Source organism: Chelonoidis abingdonii, chromosome 2 (genome assembly GCF_003597395.2).
Source record: "Chelonoidis abingdonii isolate Lonesome George chromosome 2, CheloAbing_2.0, whole genome shotgun sequence".
NCBI lineage: Eukaryota > Metazoa > Chordata > Testudines > Testudinidae > Chelonoidis > Chelonoidis abingdonii.
This window is the reverse complement of record NC_133770.1, coordinates 254,821,726-254,838,662: the sequence shown is the minus strand read 5'-3', so window position 1 is coordinate 254,838,662 and position 16,937 is coordinate 254,821,726. Positions and strand designations below refer to the sequence as shown.

Genomic DNA, 16,937 nt, shown 5'->3' with positions numbered 1-16,937 from the left:
AGGTGAACACAGGAGCACTATAGAAAGGTGATATGCTTACACCTGAATGTACGTATATGGAAGTAGAACTTACAGCCTTTTTATCCTATTCCACGGCAAGCTGATCCGCAAGAGATCTAGCATCCCTGTGACAACAACTATGTGAACTAATTTGTCACGTGAAATGCCTCTACTGCAAAAAATGACAATTGTTGTATGTCCTCACATAAGGTTTAGCACAGAGCTATTGTTTTTCTTGTAACCAAATTAAATGTGTTTGCTGGGATCTACTTAGGGGAACATGGATTAGATTTTTTTGTTTGAGTGATGCATATATACCTTGAAAATGTTTGCCTGCCTACTTAAAACTTTTTTTGCTGAGAAATAAATTTTCTAACTGCAATACAATTCTTAAATTTATAATGTGACTTTCTTCTCCCACCATATCTTTAGAAATGTAAATCTAATGAGTGTCTGATTTGCATTGTATTCTTTCATTCATCTTTTCATTTCTCAAGATTCTGCTTTGCACTGGCTAGATTTATTCCAAAAGGCTTGCAAAAACTAACACTTATATAACATGAACACAGGGCTGCCCAAAGGTTCAGGGGGCCTGGGGACTTCGACGGCGGGGGCCTCTCGCTGCTGAATTGCTGCCGAAGACCCGGCACTTCGGCAGCGGGTCCCAGGGTGGAAGGACCCCCCCCCGCAGGTCTTTGGGGCTGAATTGCTGCCGAAGACCCAAACCCAGAGCGGAAAAAGCTCCAGGGGTCTGGGCCCTGTGAGAGTTTTCCGGGAGGCCCGGAGCGAGTGAAGGAACCAGCTCCAGGGGCCCCAAAAAACTCTTGTTGGGGCCTCTGCAGGGCCCAGGGCCTGGGGCAAATTGCCCCACTTGCCCCTCCTTCCAGGCGGCCTTGCATGAAGAGCTTATTCATACAGTGCTTTATATTTTCAAAGCACTTCACAATCACGAGCTAATCAATCAGCATTAATAACCAAAATTAGAAAAAAATCCTGTAAAACAGGGATTGGTAAATACTCTTGGCAGTGAAGAGGCTAATAAAATAAGCACAAAAATAACTAACATCAAACTGATGCACAGTGTAATTGTTGTTACTTTCGTGCAACCAACCCTATACCAAGAATTTCAGACACTAAAAATGCTTGAAGTATGTAAATGCCCAGACAACCCTATTTGGCTTTAGCTTCTGTCTGATCCACTTCAGTGTCCAAGTCGGTCAGACAACAGTAGAACAACATCTGAACATATTTTGTTGTTGTGGCTGCAAAATAAAAAAAAACACATAGATGAGACAAAGCTACAATAGAATTTTGGTCTTTTATAAACTTTGCATCCAAGGATCTCAAAGCACTTTGGAAACATTAGTTAAGCTTTGCAACATCTCTGTGAGGAGGATTAAATCCATGTTTCCAATGGGTAAATCATTCACAGAGACATCAAAGCCCAACTCTGAAATTCTTAATTTTTAATCAGCCCTTCACTGATGGAAATTTGTAAGAGCTGGGATCAAACTGAAAAAGTTGCTCAGGATTGAGCCTTTCAAGACTAGTCTGTCAGTCAGTAGCAGAGATATGGATAATCCTCTGCAGCTACTAGTTTCTGAACCTGAGTCCACTAAATTTAATAAATTTAGGAAACTTTCAGCAGTTTATTTATACAAGTTATGGCATCTATCCCATCCTACACACACACAAACACACAACCACTTTTTCAATTGTTCTTGGAAGAGAGCACCCAGAAATAAGCATGTGTATAGGACCACCAATTTTTTCCCCAATGCAAATGTTAGCCCATTACCCATCTCAAATATCCATCATTATAGCAGAATTCACACTTTAACTAGGTACCAAAATAGGTGGTCTCGTCTAACTCAGATACTACACTAATTGGTCAGTCAGCGAAACAATACAGTGATGTGGTACTTTCAGTCCTCCAGAGCAAAAATGAGTGAGTTTAGTCTTTAGAGAAACAAGATGGGTGAGGTAATATCTTGTTGGACCAGCTTCTGTTGGTGAGAGACACAAGCTTTTGAGCTTACACAGAGTTCTTCTTCAGTCATCAACACTAGGAGGACTTTTGACCAAGCCAATATAAATTATTCCTCCATAATGACTTATAAGTAATGTACTGTAGGATGAACAGACTGCAAGTGTGAAAAATCAGGATGGGGGTGGGAAGGTAAAAGGAGCCCATATTAAAAAAAAAAAGCCCCAAATATCAGGACTGTCCCTAGAAAATCAGGACATCTGGTCACCCTAATGTATTGTAATATTTCTATTGAATTTACATGCAGGAAAATTCTGTGAAGTTGCATAGTTCAGGTTATTTTTTCCTCTAAAACATATAACAAACACAGCAAATCTTCCCAGACATGTACTGTATTATACATTAAAAATTTCTGAGGGAACAAATTTTACAAAAAATCCAGAAAAAATAGCTAAGTTTTTTTTTATGTCTTCTGACAAGGTTCTCACAATTTATATTTACAGGTGCCTGCATGTAGAGATGTACATAATCACATACTGATGTAAAACTACATTGCTTACCAGAGAGCCACTGAAGACATTTAGGTTTCTTTTCAGATGGTAAATAAACTCCCAAATAATATGCAGGAATTCCAGAGAGGGCTATGCCAATTCCAATGAGGGTATTGATTGTATCGCTGTAGAGAGGAACCATGACCAGGAAAATGGAACATAAACAGTATACTACAGGAAAGAAGAGGCTGAGCTGCAGATACAAAAAGATCAACATGAATTAAAAGAAACAACAAAACATATTGTTGAAAAATGTGAGGCTTACGAACTGAACCACTAATGAGGCCTGCCTGTAAGCTCTCTCTTCCTGGACAAGGGAGAAGAGCTAAAAAAGGGAAAGCTGCTACAGAAAGGAGTGGTGAAGAAGAGGCGGGTTGCTTCACCTCAGAGACTGCTGACAACAGAGACACATCAGCCAAGAGGGAAACACTGTCGCTAACGCCCTATTGACCAGCTGTGAAGCAAGATGCCTCAAGATGAGAGGCTGGAGTTGGATCTTAATAAAAGACAATAAACCTCTTAATAGGCCAAGTCCAAAGAGCTGAATCCAGAAAGATGGCTTGAGAGACAGGCCACCTTTCCCTTCACTTGAAAGGACCTTTCTTTTGTCTCTTTTCTGGTATAACTTGAGGACCCTTCATATGCTACAAAGTGGGGGGAAGGACATTATAAATGGATTGAAGAGTCTGGAGGAGAACCGGGGCGTTCCCCCCTTCCCCCTTAAGTGTAAATACATGTGTGTGTCTGTATCTGTCCATCCTGTTTCCAGGACTGCACAAACTCAGCTCCAACTGACACTTATGGGAGATCCACAAGTGCAATAAGAGCAGAGCACTGAAGCCGAGCACTACCATGTAGGGAATTTTTTTGCTAAGCTTCTAGTGCAGAATTTTTATCATTTGTATGTCAGAAATTGAATGAACCCAGCTTGACTTTCAAGAGTCTAGCTGAGTGTGCAGAGGTGGCAGTTAGAAACACATCATTTTACTTGTAAAATCAGAAAATCTGATATGGAAATAATTGGAAAACAAGTAGGGAAGCCCATAATAAACTTTTTTACAGATTCATTTCTTAAAGTAGAACCACACTTTGATACCTAGCCACTGTTCTCAAGAATGGCCTTTCAAAATGTCATGACATTTTAAGAGGTAGCTGTAACTTATAACAGGGAAAGGGGTTTTGTATAACTATTATTTTTATGTAAGTAAAATATAAATTGAGGAAAACAATCCACTGTGCATGCACAAAACTCCATGCAAAAATGTGAGGTCAAGTAAGTATGCAAAGAGTAATAGAAATTCATAAATTGGCACCCACAATCAGCTTAGATAAACTCTTTGGGTGCAATCTTGGGTGTACTGAAGTCTATGGCAAAATTCCAATTGATTTTAATAAGGCCAGGATTTCACCCTCTCTCCTCTCTTCTGCCTATTATCTGGAGAGTTTGTAAATGAAGTGTGAAGACAGTAAGTTTTATCAAGGTTATTTGTTGTCAAGCAGGGTTGCATATGGTAAAGCGTGGAATCCAATAGTTCATTTTTATAACTTCAAGATTTGTGGGCTGAGCAGACCCCTGAACAGTGTGTGTTTCATCGGTCTGATGTCCAACAGCTGGTCAAAAAACAGGAAAAAGATTGAGCAAAATTTTCCTTGTTGGTTGTTGTGATGCGGGTTTTTTGTTGTCTTTTTACATTCAAAATGTGAATGAAATGATCTTGTCAAACTTGAAATTAAAAAAAAAATTGACTAGCTTTGGAGAATTAGAAAGTTTACTGGCTTTAGAGAATGTATTTCAATGCTGACTGTACACAGGAGTTCTATTGTTGTGGTAGATGCTGGATAGGAATCAAAACATTTCGCTCTCTAATAACACACAAACAAAAACTGATGCTGGTAAGGATAGTGCAGGAGACTGTGACAAGACAGAGTCAAACATAAAAGGTCTTTGGAAAAGCTTGTGAAGGGGTATTAATTTGTATTCTAAATTCACTTGGCTAACTGTTACTGGGTAACACTCCTCTATTCTTGAAATGTGTATAGGGTACCATTTCTTGGAGGACTCAAGTAGCGTTAATACACCTCACTCTCCCTCTACCATGTGTGTCTTGGATGGCAAAATATATATGGACGAAGGAAAGAGGAAGTAAAGTACTAGTCCTACAAACATAGGAGAGGTGGAACTATTGTCTGGCAGCTCAGAATTTCCCAAATTATAAGATGTGTAATCACACCTGAATAGCAAACTGTGCCAGAGCCCTAGGCACCCTGTAACTATGGCAATGTAAAGATCCACTATGAGAAAAAATGACTAAACAAAAATAAGGGCCTATCCAGCGACACACTATGGACTAAGGAGCCTGGAGAATTTCATTATAAGAACGAAGAGGGTTTTAAGTTGAACAGAAGCAAAAATGAGTCACAAAATCAATAAATGTCAATTTTTATACTATATGTAGCAAAAATGCCATAATAGATATCCTTCTGAGAGCTGGGATACATTTGGCTCCTTAACTTGTGACAGTGTGTGTTAAAAGGACTTTTGTGGCTAAAAGAGTAGCATATAAGGGAAGTTCTGACACATTCTTAGTACCAATACTTAGGGCTGGCTCCAGGGACCAGCAAAGGAAGCAGGTGCCTGGGGCAGCCAACAGAAAGGGGTGGCACTCTGTACGTTACTGGGGCGGCACATCCTGGTCTGCGGCGGCAATTCAGCGGCAGGTCCTTCAGGTCCCTCTCTTCCTCTTCGGTGGCACTTCAGCAGCAACTCAATCGTTCCACTTGTAGTCAATTGGCTTTTTTATTCTAGTTTATTTTATTTTCCACCGCTTGGGGCGGCAAAAAAGCTGGAGCTGGCCCTGCCAATACTGTAATGTATAGACAAACAGATGCATTGACTGTGTATTATGTTTTATTTCCTTCTGTAATGTACTTACTTTAATAGGCCGTGGCCTATCAGGCTGAGTACGTCTCAGGTATATTAATCCTGCAACAGACAGCCCAACATATAGCCAGTAGTTGAAGCTGTAGTAATTAATGAGAAGAAAGACATCTTCCACAAGGAGGTAGAGCAAAGTCATTAAACCCTACAGACATAAAAGGGGGAGGAGGAAGCCTTTTTAAGTAATAGAATAGTTTTCTTATGAAACAAAAACATACTATATATTAAGTACTATATATCAAAGGCCTGATTTTAGTAGTGCCGAGCTCCTAAGTTCCAGCCGAAATAACTGTGAGCTGTGTTCTCAGAACCGCTAAGAAATCTGTAAGTGCACTGATGGACAGTGCTGAGGGAATGGGAGCTGATCTATATTTTGTTTTCTCCTCACTGCGCAATATGTGGCCCCATGCTGTTTTTACCTCACACCAGTCAAATCCTGCTCTGAAGACAAAACCATTCATTTCCTCATGGGCTTGTCTACAGTGCTCATTAGCATAGTATCTGATTACTTCACAAACATTAGTTTATCATCACAACACCCATGGGAACTGAGGGGGTCATATCCCCACCAAGGCTGGCTCCAGGCACCAGCAGATCAAGCATGTGCTTGGAGCGGCATCTTGGGGCAGGGCGGCGCTAGGGTTTTTTTTTTTTTTGGTTCGTTGGAGGGGTTTTTTATTGGTTTGGCGGCGGGGCTCTCGAGGGGGCGGGGCTTTAGGTGGTGCAGTGCTCGGGGGCGGGGATTCTGAGGTGGGGCGCTGGGGGGGCGGGGGTTGGCATGGCGCTCGGAGGGGGACAGGTGCTTGGGGCAGCGCAGCGCTTGGAGGGTCGACAGGGGCATGGCGCAGCACTCCGGGGAGGCAGGGCCTTGGTGCAGCGTGGCACTCTCAGGGGGGCGGGGCTTCGGGCAGCATAGTGCTTGGGGGGCAGGGGTTTCGGCAGGGTGGCGCGCTTCCTTTTTGCTTGGAGTGGCAAAAAAACTTAGAGCCGGCCCTGATCCCCATTTTACATATGGGAAACTGAGGCATAGAAGGAATACGGTCCAAAAATTTCCACCTACGTGGTGTCTAACCTGAGACACCTAGAACCTGTGTTGTCAGAGTTCTGAACATTATATAGTGCTCTCTATAAAGCACAGCTCTCATTGACTTCAGTTGCAGCAGTGAGTGCTCAACACTCCTGCAAATCAGATCCAGGGTCTCAAGTCAGGAACACAGAGCAAGAACAACAGATAATTAGTGACTACCTGCGGAAAATGTGGCTTAGGGACTTGCCTAGCATCACAGTGAAAACTCTGGCACAGGCAGGGATAGAATCCAGTTCTCCAGAGTGACATTCAGCTGCCTTAACCATGAGGCCATCTGTTCTCTTCCTGAAATCCCCTGACTCATTCACGACTCCTCTTCCAACTTCTAAATTAGGCCAGGGCCCAACAAACAACCGCCTCATTCAGAACACAGCCCTGATCTATCACCAGAGCAGATCTACTGTGGGCACGGAATGAGGTAGGGGTCCAGTAGTTAAAAATAGTATGTGATCATGCAATTAAAGACAGTATCGTAATGCATACAAAGGGGCACGGCAGTTTTTCTGGCTTGTCCTAGCTTTTGAATGCTTGACTATGCAACCTTAGTAATGTTCTTTTGACGTACTTTGTGTCTAATTTCCTCATTTTTTAAATAAGCAAACTGAAAAAAAAATTCCATCATGTGGCATTATACTGACACCCACACGGTTCATCAGCCACATTGGAACCTTTGGACTCACTTCACAGACCTCTGCCACTTGAACTAGCAGAGTAACTGGTAGCAATAGTAGTTTGCCATCTGCTTTGTCGACCAGCACTAGAGGGAGATGAGACATCCACTTTGCCAGTGGGTTTTACAGCAGAGAAATGGCAAGACTCAGGAATCTTGGGTTCCATTCTAGGTGATGGAAGGGAGTGTTCTCTAGTGGTCACAGAGCCTTCTGCCTGCCCTCTCCTGAACCACCAAGCTTGACTCCTGTCCCCAGCCCCTCCAATCTGTACCTATTCCACTCCCTGTCTCTGGCTCCGTCTCTTTGCCTACCCAGTCCCAGTCTCCACTCCTCAGACTTCTTGTCCCAGTCTCTCCTTGGCTCCCAATCATTCCCAGCCTCCCCACCCCACTGGCTCACAGTCCAAGTCTCCTGGCCTACCTAATCCTATTTTCTCTTTCCTCTCCCCTCCTCCACTCTCCAGTCCCAGTCTAATCAGACTCCTTATCCAATCTATTCCTTTCCTCCACCTGCCCTGCTCACAGGTCCACCTCTTGTCCTCTTTGAATTTGAGTCCGGAAGCTTACACCTCCATTCTGCCTGGGTGCCAGCAGTCTGAGTGGGTTGGGGATGTGGGGTATCTTTGAGGCTATGTCTACACTGGGTTAAAAGATGCTTGGCCTCGGGCTGCAAGAGTGGAGTGTCCTGGAGCTCAGGCTCCAGCCTGACCCTGAATGTTTACGCAGCAATTTTGTTTTTTAGCCCCACAGTCTGAGTCCCAGAAGCCCAATTCAGCTGACCAGACAGCCACAGCCATGCCGTGGGTCTTTTGTCTCTGTGTACATGTACTCTACGAACATAAGAAAGATACTCCCTGCTCTCTGTTCTAGTGCCCAGCCCAGCCCCAGCCCAAAACAGCCGGGAGCAGCCACTACAGGGAAAGTTCTGCTTCATCCCTGTTGCTCTGGGCTGGTGGAAGCATGGTCAATTGCTCTATGGGGACGGTCAGTCTGACTAACAGTAGAAGCTGTCTCTCCTCAGCATGTATTAATGGAGACTCTGAAAAGGCTTATATCTTGGCCAAATTTGGGCAGATTTTTACATGGTCAGCAAAAGGCACATCCCTGACACAAAGGCCACTCCTCTGCCAAATTTCAGTTAATTGCTCCAAAGCACGCAAGCACTAGAGCTGTTTAAAAAAAATTTTTTAAAAGGCACCAGGATTTTTTAAATTGGGCTAAACATTATCATTCCTTAGCCTCAGTCTCAGAAATTGCTGGACTGTTTTGACGGAAATTTTCCAAAATATTGATGCCTGAGGCAGACATCTGGCATGTAAAATTTCAACCCAAATGGTTAAATTTTGGCAAAGTTATAAGCAACAATAACCAGAACCTCATAATGGGGACCATTAGGCAACCTCAGTAACAGTTGGTGCTACTGGCCCTGGATATATTTTAAGAGCATATTAAAATAGGGTACTCAGGCCTATACAACTTCCTACAGTATGTCTCTGTCATGCTCCTTGCTCCCCTTAATGAATGCTTCTCCGAGGAATAGTCTGGGCTTTAAGTGTACCCTAAAGGTCACCAAATGCAGGTTCTGGTGAACCAAGAGAGGATGCAGTTCTGCAGGCAATATATATATATTTGACTAAAACATTAAGTAATTTACCTTTCATTTGTTTTCAAATCTATTAATATTTAAAGAGAAGTTCTCTCCCTTGAATCCTATTTTTCTTCTCCTCATCCTGCAATGATGTCATAATGATGAATTAATGCTGACATAGTAACATTCTTCTTCTATCCAGTGAAATCTGTGTTAGTGACAGGGCCGGCTCCAGGCACCAGCATTCCAAGCAGGTGCTTGGGGCGGCAATCTGCAAGGGGTGCCGAATTGCCGCCGCAGACGGCGGGGGCAGTCCGTGTGCAATTAGGGCAGCACATGCGTTTCTGCAGGGGTGCCAATTTGGCAGCAGCTTCTATGTTCAGCTGCCTGCGGTGGCAATTCGGTGGCTTCTGTCTTCCGGCTGAAGACAGAAGCTGCCTCCGAACTGCTGCCGCTGCGGAAACGCATGTGCCGCCCTCAGGGCACACGGACAGCACTTGCTCTCTCTGGCAGCAATTCGGCACGCTGTTTGGGGCAGCAAAAACAGTAGAGCCAGCCCTGGTTAGTGTCCACATTTTACAAGGAAACATCTGACTAAGGGACTACCTTAAAGTATCCCCCAAAACTTTCAAATGCAAATTTACCTTTACCAGGTGAGCAACTCACTAACATTACCAGGGACTGCCTATGTTGAGTCCTAGGGTATGGCTACACTCACATTTTACAGCGCTGCAACTTTCGCGCTCAGGGGTGTGAAAAAACACCCCCCTGAGCGCTGCAAGATACAGCGCTGTAAAGCGTCAGTGTAATCAGGGCGGCAGCGCTGGGAGCACAGCTCCCAGCGCTGCACGCTACATCCGTAAAGGATGTGGTTTACATGCAGCGCTGGGAGAGCTCTCTCCCAGCGCTGCTGCTCCGACCACACTCACACTTCAAAGCTCTGGGAGCGCTGCTGCGGCAGCGCTTTGAAATTCCAAGTGTAGCCATACCCCTAGTCACAGCCAAATCCTCTTCTACAGCTGCTATTGCATTGTCCCTAAAGCTCTGTGTGGGGCTAAGGAAGACACCTCACAAGCTCATGAGATTAGAGTTTGTCAAAAAGGGATATTTCCTCCCATCTCCTTTTTAATTTTGAAAAATTTTAACCAGCTCGATATTCCCCATTTGTTTTGCATTTGGAAATTTGATCTGTGGCAAACAGTATCCATGAACGACAAATTGCACAAGCTGAACCATCTCATACTAGCCTATTTATATTCAGCATTTAAGAGCCCCAGGAGCTTTGTCATGGAATTGTTCAAGTAAACTGTAAGCCGACCTTTATGAAAAAACGTAGTCAGTCTTCTGGGTGATTACTTACCACAGGGTTCAATGTCATCACTCACTCTTTCTTTCTTTCTTTTTTCTATGGACTGCTAGATTTGTCAAATTTTCAAACTACTCATTTTATCTAATGTACTTTACTGATGTAGGGCTTGATCTTGTCCCATTGAAGTCAACGGGCTTTATGACATGAGCTTCTAGGGATGCAGGACCTTAAATTTAATAGTAACAATAACAACACAAATATTTATATAATTATTTTGTATTCAAAGAACTTTACAAATATTAATCAGTCTTCACATCTCTCTGGTAAGATAGGCAAATATGTATTGTTTTCCTCCTTTACAGAGGAGGAAACTGAGGCAAAGATGTTCAAGTGACTTGCCCAAAGCTACAAGAAGAGTCAATATCAGACTCACAATTAGTACTGAGGTGCTCCTAGCTCACAATCCACTGGACATGTCCCCTGATTTTAACTTTTAAATATCTGCCTTCAAACAAACACTGTACAGTACATTATATTCCTGCGCACTGAGAACAATTGAGCAAAGATTTCTCCTTCTAGAATTGTAATAGAATGTTCCTCTTTTTGAGCTTTCTACAAACAATTGGACTTCAATGAGAGTTATGGTATTTGGCCCCAAACACTGCAGAACTGAGTCCAGATGTGAATGAGCCCTGAAATCTCTGAATCTTATCCACTGATTTATTAAAGAGCACAACTGAAGGAGTGCATTCTTCCCTCAATAAACACAGAAAACTTCTATTCTGATAAATGGGAATTATGTTCAGATGTTAAGAGAACAAACCCTTCCCACTGATACAAGTGTAATTCTCACTAGTGGGAATATTCAGACTCAAATGACCAGGGTTGGCTCTACTGTTTTTGCTGCCCCAAGCAGCACGCCGAATTGCTGCCGTAGATGGCAGGGGCAGTCCGTGTGCCGTTAGGGTGGCACGCGCATTTCCGCGGTGGTGGCAATTTGGTGGCAGCTTCTGTCTTCAGTCGGAAGACAGAAGCTGCATTGCCATGGACAGCTGAACATAGAAGCTGCCGCCCAATTTCTGCTGCTGTGGAAACGTGCGTGCCACCCTAATGGCACAAGGCCTGCCCCTGCTGTCTGCGGTGGCAATTCAGTGCGCTGCTTGGGGGCAAAAACACACAGACTGCCACCCCTTGCAGATTGCCTCCCCAAGCACCTGCTTGGAATGCTGGTGCCTGGAGCCGGCCCTGCAAATGACTCATTCCTAGATTCCTATAGTAAGGCAAAAAGGCACTTTGATCATCTGCATAAGACAGGCTATAGAATTTGACCAAGTGAAATTAATAGTTTAATAATGCTTTATGATGGATTTTTCCCTTTCACTTTAATCTATTTGATTTCTGGATTAATGCTTGCAATCATTTGTTCTAATTTTGTATCTTACAGCTCCTTGTCCCTGTGTCCCACAATCTCATTTACAATGAAATGTCGCTCTGGCTCCATAATATCTCATTTTAATTTGTAAATAAGATTTTAAAAATACCTATAAGTGCCCATCAGAAAGAAGATTCCTTTGTGCAATTAGAGAAGAACAAAGTAAATATGAATGTAAAAGTCTAACTTTAGGAACTCAATTTTAAATACTTTGATCCAAGTATTTTAAGTGCTGTGACAAATGTGTGTATATATTGTTTTAAAATTCTTATATACTTTAACACATGACTACATAAAGCATTCTTCACTGGAAAGCTGGTAGTATTTCATTGTGAGTCAATCTTCCTCTTACCCAAAGCCAACTAAACTAATTCTCTTTTTAGTGTGTGGTATTCACCTGAGAATTTTAGTATGTGGCTTTGTGAATATGGAAACCCACACAAAGACTTAGGCTATGTATGCACTACAGCTTACGTCGGTATCAGTTTAGTCAGGGGTGTGAATAAGCCACCTCCCTGAATGGTGTAAGTTACACCGATCTAAGCGCCGGTGTGGACAGTGCTATGTCGGCAGAAGAGTTTCTCTCGCCAACATAGCTACCACAGCTTGTGGGGACTGGAGTAATTAAGTCGATGGGAGAGATCTTTCCTGTCGGCATAGAGTCTCTGCACCAGCAGCTGCATCGGCACAGCTGTGCTGCTGTAAACTCCGTAGTTATGCATTTAAACCTTCTCTTTTTTCTAACCTAGATCAGAACACAGAGACCAATTAATGTTAAATCCTGGCTAAACCGAGAATTTTTGTTGCAATATCCCAACTGTTTCTAAAACTGATTCAGATAAGCCCCTACAGGTGATTTTATAACTAGTTTGGGCTGATCAACCCTACCCTCTGGGCCTACTTCTCATTCACACTAAGATCACTTTACCTGGCTGGCCTTAGTGTAAATGAGATCAGGCCGTGTGGCTCCAACTGTTTTAAAAAACAATTTAGTTCAACTAGCCCTTTTGGGGAAACCTTCCCAGTGCAGACAGGCCTGGAGAAATTGAGTGTGAAGGGGATTCATAATACTTTACCATTTGCAGATCCCTAAAATAGGGAGGAAAGAAGTGGAGAAGTACCGTTACTTACATTAAAGAAAAGAGCAGGGATTGGTGTGAAACACTTAATATGAATCAAACTCAAACTGTCAGGAAGGTGTCCTTCTCTGGCTCCAACATAAAAAAGCCTAAAACAAAAGGAAAGAAAAAAGTCTAATTAGCCAAGCAGAGTCCTTCTGCTTTTCCACAAAGGCAGAACCAATTATATTTGTTGTTGTAAACATTTACGGAGAAAAATGCTTTTTTGTTGTAAGCACAATTCTTTTGTCCACCTTTGCCTTTCACTGGATAATAGACAGTGCTAGTGTACATACCAGGGCACAAAAATGTCTCCATCATTCAGGAATGATTGGACTTAATGTGACAAATGTAGATCAGACTGCTAGGTACTCAGAAGACTGCACTTGCCCTATTTTAAGTAGTCCTTCATTTGAGAGTTGCTATAATACAATCTGTGCTACTGAAAATAGTACTTCACTGCAAGCATATGTTTATTGTAAAAACATTGCACATTGCATTAAATATTATTGAAATAACTTCCTGTAGCCTGAAATATACTGAATGCTATTTGCTCCTATAATGTCAAAAGTCCTACCAGGACTATCAAAAGCCACCACAATGCTTAGGGAGGGGCAATTTGACAGCAAAGAAGTATATAGTCCCGTCCAATTCTCTGTGCTGAGCATGCTTTCTTTTTAGGGGGGAAGACATATCTGCACCTTTGCATAGGTGGACAAGCTCCATGCAGTCCTTTAGACTGTAAGCTGTCTGGGACAGGGATAGTCATTTACTATATGTTGGCACAGCCCTAGCACAAAGGGGCTTTGAGCTGGTTTGTCTCTAGTCACTAGCACAATGTTTAACTAACTAACTAATTAACTAAATAATGCACTGTGAATAGCAGTGGGAGGGAGAATGTAAGTTTCAAACAAACAGCATTGGAATGTGCTGGACTGTCTCCTGAATTTGGTTCTTCAATACTTATAACTGCAGACACAGAAGATAAGACCTACAGTATTATAGCTGCATCTTGGTTTTAAGTGTTTTGGTTTTCTTCAAGTGTCTCAAGTATGTACCTGTCCACAGACAATATGCAATTATGCTAAATACTTAACTATAAAGCATGAACTATTAGCGTTGAAATAAATATTTATTAACCCAAAATATTAAAAACTTAATTTAGATTCAGATTAACTTGCAGCTATATATAGCAAATTCACCACATTTGTTAGGCCAAGGGCAGTGCTGCTCCCCACAAATGAATAATAACTTCACATTAAACTTGCATATTCTGAATTATTTTGCTTTGGCATTACAAAAAGATGACCATGGAACTACATGATATTATTAGACAAAGATGGTGCTAAATGATGTCCTTATATCCTTGGATTGTGGCATTCCTTCAGGTTTCGTACTTCTAATATATTCATGCACAGGCAACATTAGCAGACTTTCAATTCTGTTGAATAGGATCCATGTCAAATTCATAAGATTGATGGTAGATATCTATGAAAGTTCAATTCTGGCTTGACTGAAAGGAAATTTTTTTTTCCTTAGGTGGTCCTTGTTTTTCTGTTTAAAGCAGTTCCAATACTGTTTATTATTTATGAATTATCAACAGGAACTATTATTGGATCAGTTTCAAATATCACAATATAGCAATATCCAGCATGACAAATGTCTTTGACAGATGAAAAAGGAAGAATACAAATGTTCTTCAGTATAATGCAAATAAAGTTGGACTATTAATTGACTCTAAATAACACCTCTACTCAGTCATGCTATTTCTCACTGGAATCTGGAGGTGTGCTCGGAGATCTTTGATGTATTTATTCAGATTTTACCCTACAAGCTCTCTGAGCCACAGAGATTTGCACCAGGCTTTACATACAAATAAAAGAAGAGAGGCACATGCCCTGAGCAGCCAACAATCATAGGGCCACACTATGGCAGCTAATTACTGCTTGGCAAAGGAGGCTGTGCTGAGCTGTTCTGCTGCAGCCAGAGCACCTAGAAACATTTATGCCAAGACATGAGTGTACCTCATACAATACCTCCCAAAGCACCCTACCATTAAGGGGTAGTGAATCTGCTGTGTCATTAACTAGAATGGGCAGTATACACAGAAGGACAATTTTACAAGGCCTTCTCCCTACCATTCCTCATTTCTTTTGCGATGGTTCACGCCCCAGGTGGCACTAATGGGGAACATTCTTTGTGCACGAGGAATGCATCTAGTGTCAGCCATGCATGGAAGTCTTACACCCTCCCTCCCTAGACCTGCCCCATCTTTACCCTAAATTTCTTGTAGCAAGTCTGCCAGTCAAGTTAGACCAAAGTTGTGGTAATTTAGCCTCCAGTCCCAGACCTGGACTTTAGCGTCCCCAATCTGGTCCTGTCCCAAACCTGGACTTTTGCGTCCAAAATCTGGGGGCTTACCTGAAACTCCCCCAAGCTCACTACCAGCTTGGATATTCTCGCTGCCACCGGGCCGGGAATATATAGGCCGGTCTGCCCCTTTTCCCACCCTTCTGTTGGGAACCCCAAGACCAGGCCTGGGTTCTTGTCTCCCTCCTCTCCCAGCTTCCCCCTTTCCTGGGTTAGCCGGTGCAATGCTACGCTTCACTCCTAATGATAACACGGAGAGCTCTAGCTTCCCGGGCTGGGTATTACTAGTAGCTCACACAAGAAATTCCCCTCCTTGTGTGCTTGCCTTTCCGCCCTGGAGCGTAAGGCTAGACGAGAGTTTGGGCTTTTCCCTCCCCTTGCATCACTAGAGAAAGAATTCCACAGTTTTAAGAAAGTTTATATAAACAGAAATATAACAATAATCTTGCATTAGAACTCAATACAGGCTCTCTGTTTATTTAAAAGATAGCCCGATTAACCAGTCAACCATCCACTACATGTAAATACAACCAAAGCTCCTCATAGACGAATTGTTTTCTTGGGTTCTTTGTACTCACGATGTTTTAGAGACACTGGAGATAAGATGATAGGTAGAGAACTTGTTAACTAACAGCCGAGGAAAACAACAAACGACACAGCCATCCATCTATTCGTACAAACAAGTCCTATGCGATTGCTTTGGGTTTTTAGTATATAATTTGGTTAATATTTTGAAATAAGAAGGAGTTTAGGAGGAAACTTATTTCTCAGACCGAGAAACAAAAAGCCCGAGTATACAAATTCCCGCCCCTGACTTTAAACAATCCAGTTCTCTGATTGGTCCTCTGGTCAGGTGTTTGGTTACCCTTTCCAGGTAAAAGAAACTTAACCCTTACCTTACCTATCTATTTATGACAAAAGTGATAGAAAGAAACTCAACAGTCACTCCTGTTAACATTCTGTTGCTATCTTTAGACTGCATTCTTAACATTATAGAACGCATTACTTTTATCCTACAATACTAAACACCTGAAATGGAGATAGTCACAGATTCTTAACTTCAGCAGATCCCACTGCAATGTATTATTAAATGATGCCACTTACTACAAAGTGCTATTGATTGCCCTTTGAGTACTGCCTGCCTTTTACATGTTTGATGTTTCATACCTGGAAGCTGCAATAGTTGATGAGTTTAATCCACCGTAACAGGACATGGCCACTGCAATAGGAATTATCCACTTAGCATAACCAAGGGTTTCATTACCAAATGTCTGCAATAGAAAAGAAAGAGCATCAGGCTAATTACATTAAATATGCAATGACAGCCTTGCAAAACTGTCAGGAAAATTTATCCGTCCAAGCACAGTCTCCTAGCCCATTCTTTACCATGATGATAATGAAAATTACTCCTGCTGAGTGTGTGATGGGAGTTTTGAAAGGCAGATCAATGCTAAGATAAATCCTACACTTGCATTAAAACAAAATTGGATTTTTGTTAATTTCTGTGATTTAGGTTTGAAATAGTGATTTTCATGCAGATTAGGATGCATAAATCAATTGTTGAATTGTGTGTTAATAACTATAGACTTTCCATATTGTATAATATGTTGGCTATATTTGTTTGTATTTTGGGGGTGTGAAATATTAATAAAAGTTTGAGCAGCGCTTAGCAACAATTTGTCTCAAAACTATTTCTGTCAGTGTAGAGTGTTCAGTGGCAATACTGAACATCATGAAGTAGAACTATAGTAAAATTGGTTTATTTAAAACAACCGCTACAGCTAGGTCATTGTTAGGATCAAGATCTACAGAGATTATAAAATGGTTTAACAAGCATCAGTTCACAAAGAGATATGCATCATGTCTGAGTCCTCACAGTGTACTGGT

At 42.1% G+C, this 16,937-nt stretch overlaps 1 protein-coding gene across 4 annotated transcripts in view; it reads right to left on the bottom strand.

Annotated features, from left to right (window-relative positions):
• Nucleotides 1-382: 382 nt before the first annotated feature.
• The window catches only part of LOC116829435 (Y+L amino acid transporter 2-like), a 37,184-nt gene continuing 20,629 nt past the window's right edge, over nt 383-16,937 (bottom strand). For 3 of the 4 annotated variants that reach the window (XM_032788273.2, XM_032788271.2, XM_032788272.2), the window contains exons 6-10: nt 16,218-16,321; nt 12,694-12,790; nt 5,472-5,621; nt 2,548-2,731; nt 383-1,262 (exon numbers count right to left, since the gene is read on the bottom strand). In XM_032788273.2, coding sequence (XP_032644164.1) covers nt 1,171-1,262; nt 2,548-2,731; nt 5,472-5,621; nt 12,694-12,790; nt 16,218-16,321 — 627 coding nt within the window. In that variant the 3' untranslated portion in view covers nt 383-1,170. The remainder of the gene's footprint in view (nt 1,263-2,547; nt 2,732-5,471; nt 5,622-12,693; nt 12,791-16,217; nt 16,322-16,937) is intronic. The other variant, XM_032788275.2, reaches the window with a different exon arrangement.